Source organism: Alligator sinensis, unplaced genomic scaffold, assembly GCF_000455745.1.
Source record: "Alligator sinensis unplaced genomic scaffold, ASM45574v1 scaffold1810_1, whole genome shotgun sequence".
NCBI lineage: Eukaryota > Metazoa > Chordata > Crocodylia > Alligatoridae > Alligator > Alligator sinensis.
Window position 1 is genome coordinate 108084 of NW_005843465.1, and position 8277 is coordinate 116360.

Below are 8277 nucleotides of genomic sequence, written 5' to 3' on the forward strand. Positions count from 1 at the left end.
GGACGATTCAAACTCATACTACTTGAGCTGAAGTGAGATGCCTTAAGCCCTCTGCTGGAGTTCTGCGCCCATCTTGTTTCCCCCTCCCAACTCCCAACACGCGCTTTCTCTCTCAGCCCAGTGTAAATCAAGACTAATTCCAATGGAGTCACCAGAGCTGATTTTCTATTTCACTGGTGCTGGTATAAAAATCAGGAGTAGCCTCCCTAGCGACAATTTCTCACTCATTCACCCTATTGTGAATTAGCATCCAGCTTCAGTGCAATCATCATGAGAACAGGACCTGCACAGACACTCACACTCCTCTTTAAGCTCTCCGTTTCCATATTGCCTTGCAGTTTCTCCAGAGCCTCCTGTAGAAAAGTAATATCTTGAGAAAATAACCAAATCCTCCAGTTTGTTTCAGGACGAGCAAGTGCTGAGGGCCAGGCTCTCTCTGTCTCACATCTGGAAAGAGACACAGAGTTATCCATCTCTTGACTATTCAACCTAAGGCATCAGCCAAAAAGCTGGGCTGACAGTCAGTTCCCACCCGCAGGTGACTCCCTTCCCCCTCTGGGCGGGCAAGGGGAAATGTCAGAAGTCTCAGGATTGTGGGCATGGGGTGGGACTGGGAGCTTCAGGGAAAGACACTCCCATGCCTGTCCTCCCCAGGCTCCAGGAAGGTGTGTCCTTCACCTGGTGCCCAAACCCCTTCTCAGCTTCAGGAGTCAGGGCATGAGAAGCCACATACCTGTTCAAGGTGCTTCTGGCATCCTAGAGTGGAGAAAGAAAGAAGGAGTTAAGTCATGTGTGGCCTACGCTTGGGACCTTCCTGCTTTGGATGGACTCCATTAGGTCATGCCCCAAAACAGCCCCACTTCCCTCGGTCACTTCACGTCCTACAGGAGGCTTCAAGACCTAAATCTTTCCGCTCCTGTCAATGACTGGATGAAACCAGGAATAAAGCCTTTGCAGCTGGGTGGGGAAGGAGGGAGTTTTCTCCTATTCAAGTCAGATCAAGAGATTTTTCTTCCCCACAAAGAGCAAATGGCAACGTAGGCATGGAGGTCAGCTGTGGCCAGTGACTGTGCAGGGCTCTGGGGGCTGCTCACACAGTCTCACCTCCAGAAATCCCATTGCTGGCTCCTCACATTTCTCCTCCAGTTCCCTGAGCAGAGCATCAAGACAGGAAAGCTTCTCTGAGAGCTGTGTGATACTTTCATCCTTCCTGGTCTCTATGTCTCTCTCCAGCTATTCCAACCAAGCCAGAAAGAGACGCTCTTGTTTTTCCAAGAACCGGTGCAGTCGCTCAAATTGAAATTGCATCTTCTCTTTCTCAATCTCTGTTTGCTTCTAGAAGGGACACAGAAGGGCCAGAAACATGGATGAAATCATGGAACGTGTCACTTTAAAGGTAGTTTTCAAAGAAGAAAAATCTGTAAGCTACTATATGTTTTATAAAGAAAACCTAAAACTTTATAATTAGTACATTTTTTTTTTCTATTTCTTGACATTAGAAATGTTTTTCTTACCTCTCCTGGAAGACTGTGCACACTAGATAACCTCATCACTGTCTAACACTGAGTCTAGAAGAGAAGGAGGGGTTTAATTCAAAATGTTCAAAACTTTAGCTCCACTGACACCTCATTTAACCTGGCAGATAACAGACAAAAAAGTTGTTAAAATTTCTCCTTCCATATCCCTGGCTCCCCCAAATCTTCCCATAAGCCATAGCTGCAGGGAACTGTTTCAGGTACTGTAGGCTGTAGACATAGTCAGTGACATTGGTGACACATAGGGGGTGCACATGGGTGCACGTGCACCCCCTAAAATTGGCGGTGTACCCCCTGCGATTGGCCATCACCACCATTGCTTGCCACCCTCCCCGCCTTGCTGCCAGTGGCGTCTGTGGGCAGTTGTAGAGCGTCACTGACTACCACTGACACTGCTGGTGGCATCTGCAGGTAGTTGCCAATCGCTAGTCGGCACTCGCCACCATCCCGCTGTCGCCGACACTGCTGTGGCCACCTGCGAGAGCTCCCCACTTGCCACCACCACGCCAGTGCCGCTGCCTGCGGGTGGTCACCGTGCCCCCCCAGCCTCAGGGGCATGCATCGTTCATGGTCAGTGACTGACAGAGACTGACTAGTGCGGACTATGGACCTAGCAAAAGTCTAAGTTATGAATGATATGCTTCTGTAAGGCTTAGGTCAAGCATAGTGCCTGTTCTTAACCTGGCAGGTGAAATACCACATATCTGTCCATGAAGGCAGTTTTCCTAAAGCGCACCCGGGGACAACTGCTCTTCTGGTGTGGTTCAGTACCCGCTGAGGTGCAGCGGCTTTAAGCCCACTTTATGGAAATGAGAGTCTCCGTCCTAGCTTGCTCCGAGGGCCTTATGGCTAAGGGCAAGAAAACTCGGGGGCACCTGTACCCCACACCCCAGGGCTTGGGCCGGCAAGTAGGATCCCTGCCAAAGGATTTGGAAACATCTGAAGCCCCAGGAGTGGCTGGAGGACATTTTCCAGTCATAGGGCTATTTATGATTCTGGACTGCCTCATGGATTTGGAATTGGATTTGGCTATTTTGGCTTGGAACATGGATAAATTTAAAAAAAATCCTAAATAGTAGCCTGGGAAAGTAGAATAAGAATCTGTTTATCAAGTCATTAATATCAGACTAGGTCAGGAATGAATGCCTGCTTGTTGGAGTTTTGTTCTGCCGTTTGATAGCAATTGATTTGTAAGTAGTCAGCTAGAACCCTATTGCAATAATAATGTGTCTCTGTTAACCCGTTGTGCATTATAACTGGCCTGCTCAGCAAAGTAAAGAGAACAGGGTAAGGAGTATTCCCAGATGGTGAAGGAAAGAGATAAGAAGCTCTCTCCCAGAACTGTACTTTTCACAAGGACACAAGCCCCATTTAACTGGTGTCTTTCAAGTCCACAGGAAAACTGGTTCAATCCAATTTCCAAAGTCTCAGTAAAATAAATCAATTTGAATAATGTCAATGAGAATATGACTCAGAGGGTGGTGGTGGATGGGTCATATTCGACCTGGGGGGAAGTGGGCAGCGGAGTCCCCCAGGGCTCGGTCCTTGGGCCCGCACTGTTCAATTTCTTTATCAGCGATTTGGACAATGGGGTGAAAAGCAACCTGTTCAAATTTGCCAATGATACCAAAATTGGGGGTGAGGTGGGCACGCTAGTAGGGAGGGAAAGACTGCAGCAAGACCTGAATAGGTTGCAGGGGTGGGCTAACAAAAACAGGATGCGTTTCAATACTGACAAGTGCAGGGTGCTGCACTTGGGCAGAAGTAACCAGCAGCACACATATGAAATGGGAAACTCCCTTCTTGAGAGCACGGAGGCAGAAAGGGATCTTGGAGTCATCATTGATCCCAAGATGAACATGGGCTGACAATGCGAGGTCACGGTTGGCAGGGCTAACCGGACCCTATCGTGCATCCACAGGTGCATCTCAAGTAGGTCCAAGGAGATGATCCTCCCCCGCTACGTGACACTGGTCAGGCCACAGCTGGAGTACTGCGTCCAGTTCTGGGCACCGCACTTCAAGAGGGATGTGGACAACATTGAGAGGGTCCAGAGGAAGGCCACCCACATGATCCGGGGACAGCAAGGCAGACCCTACAATGAGAGGCTACGGGACCTGAACCTGTTCAGCCTTCACAAGAGAAGGCTGAGGGGGGACGTGGTGACCGTCTAAAAACTCACTAGGGAGGACCAGAAGGGTTTGGGGGAGACCTTGTTTCCCCTAGCACCCCCCAGGATAACAAGGAATAATGGCCACAAGTTGTTGGAGAGTAGGTTTAGATTAGACATCCATAAGAACTACTTCACAGTCAGGGCGGCTAGGATCTGGAACCAACTTCCAAGGGAAGTGGTGCTGGCTCCTACCCTGGGGGTCTTTAAGAAGAGGCTCGATGCCTACCTAGACTTGAAGATCTACAAGGTCCCTTCCGACCCAAGTTCTATGATTCTATGTATTTAAATAACCCATATATAAGTACTTGGTATTAACAGGGAATTTGGGGAAGACCTCAGCAAATTCAAAGCAACCTGCTGCCAGCCTGCATCCTACCTTCCTCCTCTCTCCTGTGTCTCTCCTCAGCCAGTATAAGTGAAAATCTGTATTATGCTATTGCAGGTAGCTAGATAGGCATAGAGACAAGTGGTTATTCTAATGTTTTCAGGGTGTTGTCAAGAAAAGATTGGGTTATAGATCTGTCTTACCTCTTTATCTGACTTGGGTGGCAGAAGTAGCTTACCTGCTAAGGGGGAATGGAGGAGCACTGGAAAATGTGATTGTATCTTGACTTGCTATATAGAAAGGGTAATCTGGAAGGGAATTGTAACTGTCTTTGAATTCTATGTCTAAGCCTGCAGAGAATAGACAGGCTGTAGTCTTGTCTTTCAAAAGACCAAACAGTGCTGGGTTTTTTGTAACAGTGCTGTGAGGGATAGGGATCCAGGTGTATCGCAGTGGCATTAGATCATTAGTGTAGGTACTGCATGCAATGGTACTTGAAACCTTACGGCCAGTATGGGCACATTGCACCATTGATGCTATCCTACCTATTCAGTTGTATAGTTTGAATAAAAGCCACTCCCTGCCACAGCAGGGAATACAACCCAGAAGCCTAACTTCCATGCATAGCTACTTTAACCACTAAATTACAGTCCCATCTCTGAACTGAGAATAAAAATCCAGGAATCTGAATTCCCTTCCCCTCCCCTCTCCCATGTACTCACACCAGGAAACTAGGGACAGAGCCCGGGAATATGGACTCCCAGCCTCCTTGCTCTAATACTAGGCCTCACAGTCCTCCCAGAGGCCAGGATACAGCCCAGGAGTCCTGATTCCAAAACCTACTCTAACCAGTAGGCAAATCTCTCCTCCCTGAGCTGGGGAAGGAGTGCTGCCTCCCAGTTCTCCTCTCCCCCGTGTCACCACTTTGACCCCACTCCTGCCAGCTGCGAATTTCTATTACCTCTTGCTGCGAATGGGAAAACTGAAGCACCGCGTCACCTGCCCGACACCACACAGGAAGTCTGTGGCAAAGCTGAGAACTGAATGTAGATCTTGACAATCCAACTTTAATATCCGAACTAGTGAATCATCCTTCCTCTTACTGCAGCATACCTGCCCTCAGTGAATCAGGCCTAGAACCAGACCCATGGCACTTACCAGCGGTTCCTGGCTTTGCTCATCCTCTTGGGCTATAAGAGCTAGAATCTCTTCTTTTTCCTCCTCCAAAACATCCAGGTGCCTCCAGATTTGCTCCTGAAAGAATTGGAAGATAAATGTCCATGGGGCTTTGCTTCTCCTCCCCTTTGCCCCCCCAACCCAAATGTGCCCTCCAGCTTGGGTCTGAAGTGCATTGTTTAAACACAGCAGGAAAACATCACGCACATCACTAGGGTCTCAAGTGTCAATTTCCCTGGAAAATGCTCCCCTCGCCAGTAGGAAACAAGCAGCTTCTGGGCAGTTGTTGGTCCTAAACACCACAAAATGGGGAATCAAAAGGATCCGTTCTTCTGCTTGCAGCAAGCAACCCTGAAACCCACCACTTTAATCCAGGGATGGGCAAAATGCGGCCTGCGAGCCAAATGCAGCCCACCAGGCCATTTTATCTGGCTCGCAGGGCCCTTAAAAAATTTAGAAAATTAATATATATTTGTCCCTGGCTGCCTGTCATGTGGCTTTCGATGGCTTGCCAAAACTCAGTAAGCGGCCCTCCACCCAAAATAATTGCCCGCCCCTGCAATCCCTTGCTCTGGTCAAATCCTCTCCTACCTTGTATTCCTGGGCAGCCTCCTCCATAGGCACCACAGAGTGATCCTCATGTGCAGATCCAACACAAACCAGACACATGAGGGTTTGGTCATCTTCACAGTGTGGCAGAAATGCCACCGTTGGTGCCCCTCTCTAGAGACCTGTCTCTACCAGCCTGAGAGGCTGGTGTTGAACCCCTCAGGGCGGGGATCTCCCACCTTGTCTGCAGGACAAAAGCCTGGCACCTGGGAGGCATGCTCTAGTCACCTGGGCAGGGGGGGAAAGGCCCGGCCCTGCGCGGGCCCAGGTAGCCAGGGATGCCATGCAGATTGGTTGGTTTGTAGCCAGTATTGGCAGCTTCGATTGGACCGGGCTGCTGAGGTCAGGGAGGTTATTTAAGGGCCCGGTCCAGGAAGAAGGCAGCCATTTAGCCATGCGGTCATCCAGGTGAATCTGAACCTGGCTCTCTCCTCATCACCGCATGCTCCAAGAGCGCCCTGCCTCCAGAGGAAACGCCAACCACCTCTGGATGATGCGAGTGAGTAAGCTACTCGAGATCCGATTAGATATCTAGCTTACAGTAATTCAGATGCGTGTTTAAACGGCTACCTCAGCCACTCTAGTTTGCTCTATGGGATTCCTTTGATATTCCTGTAAGATTTCTATGATACTGCTCTACCTTTTACCCTATTTCTGCCCTACCCCTGTAATCAATAAAGTTCTCCTTTGTGACCGGTGTGGGAGACTTATTGAGGGGTGGGTCTAAATTATGCCAAGGAGGCCCCTTAGGTCTGTGGACTAAGGGAGACTTTCCTAAATAGCCCCTGACTTGGGGAAGTGCCCCAAGTGCCTGTATTGGGTCTAGCACCCATTGGACGATCAGACCTGTGTTTTCCAAGGTGCGCAGAGCCAGAAGGGAGTCCAGAGCCTTGGATGGTGGCAGCGGGAACCCCAGGCTAGCGGGTGTGCTCCAGGGAAGGGGTCGGCGGGACGGGAGGCACCCTAAGGGAGGCACTCGGAGCCTGGAAGGTGGGCGGGCGCAGGGAGGGGGGCGGCTCAGCAGGAGCGGCCCCAGAAGAGCTTCAGAGGCTCCTGGTGCTTTTGGCAAACCTTGTCTGCTCCCTGCTCCGGCTCTATCTCTCCCCTGAAATTCTGGAGCAACTCCAGGAGATTTCCCAGCTGTCTGTTTGGTCTGAAATTCTTCTGGGGAAAGCTCTCTCTGCATTGAGTGCAGGAAACTTCTGCATCAAACCCCTCCCAGCACTGGGTGATGCAGGCTCTGCAGAAATTGTCCCCACAGTCCAGAGTAACTGGATCCTCAAAATATTTCAGGCAGACAGAGCAAGAAGCTTCATCCTCAAAAGCCTGTGCTGGATCAGCAGCAGCCATTGAGCTTTCTGAGTAGCAGCTCAGCTGAGCAGTTGAGTAACAAGTTTCATTTCCTATTCCCAGAAATACACTAAAGCTTTTTGTAAACTACTGGGTGTTTCCTGCATGTTTGCTGGACTTTTTTTTTTTCTCCCTTTTAATCTCTATGAGCATTGCTGCCGCTGGTGCCTCTTGGGAGACAGGGCAGAGGAACTGGGTGGCAGCAGCACGAACGACTCCTTCCCTGATCTGTGCTGAAGGCCAGGTTTTTCAAGGGTAACATATTTAGGGCACTTAAAGGTTTAGATTTCCATGGTACTTAGGTGTTTATCCCACTGCTAGCTGAGGTATCACTAGACCCCTATATGCATTTTTAATCCCCTAAATACCTTTTAGAAAAAAAAGTGTCACCTCTCTTTCTCCCTCTGATGGCCAGTAGAGAGAACATAGTTCTCCTTTTCATAGCAGGCCAAGTACCCTGAACGGTTTTTTTCCTATGGGGTCCGCAGAAAGGAGTCACGAGGCAATGGACCACAGACCCGCTCTTGCTGGGTCCTGAACTCAGCACTGTTGGAGCAGGACTGAAGCAGATTCGATTCCTATAGATACATCTCAGTGGGGTAAGGGACTACAAGGACAAGGTTCAATAAGCCAGTTCCTCCACTGCAGTAATCCCTTAGGATCACTGATTTCCTCTCAGTCTCTCTTTAGCCTCCTGCCCTCTCAGGTCCTTAGGCTACCCACCAGTTTCTGACATTTCTTTTGATCCGGGGCTTGTCTGTTCAGGCCCTGCCTTACCCGGGTGTCAATCAGGAGTGGCACTATAAGGGCCAGGGGACTGAGTCCTGCTTTGTTCACACCAAACTTTGGGGCAAAGCATCCACACCTGAAGACAGGAGGGTGCGATCCAGGCTGACCTGGACAGGCTCAGCAAGTGAGCGGATGAGAATCTGATGGTGTTCAACGCCGATAAATGCAAGGTTCTCCACCTTGGGAAGAAAAACCTGTAGCATCCTTATAGGCTCGGCAGTGCTACGCTGGCTAGCACTATGGAAGAAAGAGACTTGGGGGTCATCACTGACCACAAGATGAACATGAACCTGCAATGCGATGCTGCAGCTAGTAAAGTA

General features: G+C 49.6%; 1 protein-coding gene and 1 long non-coding RNA gene across 3 annotated transcripts in view; one reads left to right on the plus strand and one right to left on the minus strand.

Annotated features, from left to right (window-relative positions):
* Positions 1–258: 258 nt before the first annotated feature.
* LOC102375110 lies at positions 259–5971 on the minus strand. Of its 2 annotated transcripts, XR_325503.3 has the most exons (6): positions 5801–5971; positions 5192–5287; positions 1515–1568; positions 1105–1335; positions 734–756; positions 259–447 (listed from the first exon to the last, which is right to left on the minus strand). It is a non-coding gene; the product is annotated as an uncharacterized LOC102375110 (long non-coding RNA). The 2 variants fall into 2 exon arrangements; XR_325504.3 differs by lacking the exon at positions 1515–1568.
* A 323-nt stretch (positions 5972–6294) lies between these two features.
* LOC102375348 (zinc finger protein RFP-like) overlaps positions 6295–8277 on the plus strand; it is a 10537-nt gene continuing 8554 nt past the window's right edge. Inside the window, exon 1 of the mRNA XM_006038787.3 lies at positions 6295–6317. Coding sequence (XP_006038849.1) covers positions 6309–6317 — 9 coding nt within the window. The 5' untranslated portion in view covers positions 6295–6308. The remainder of the gene's footprint in view (positions 6318–8277) is intronic.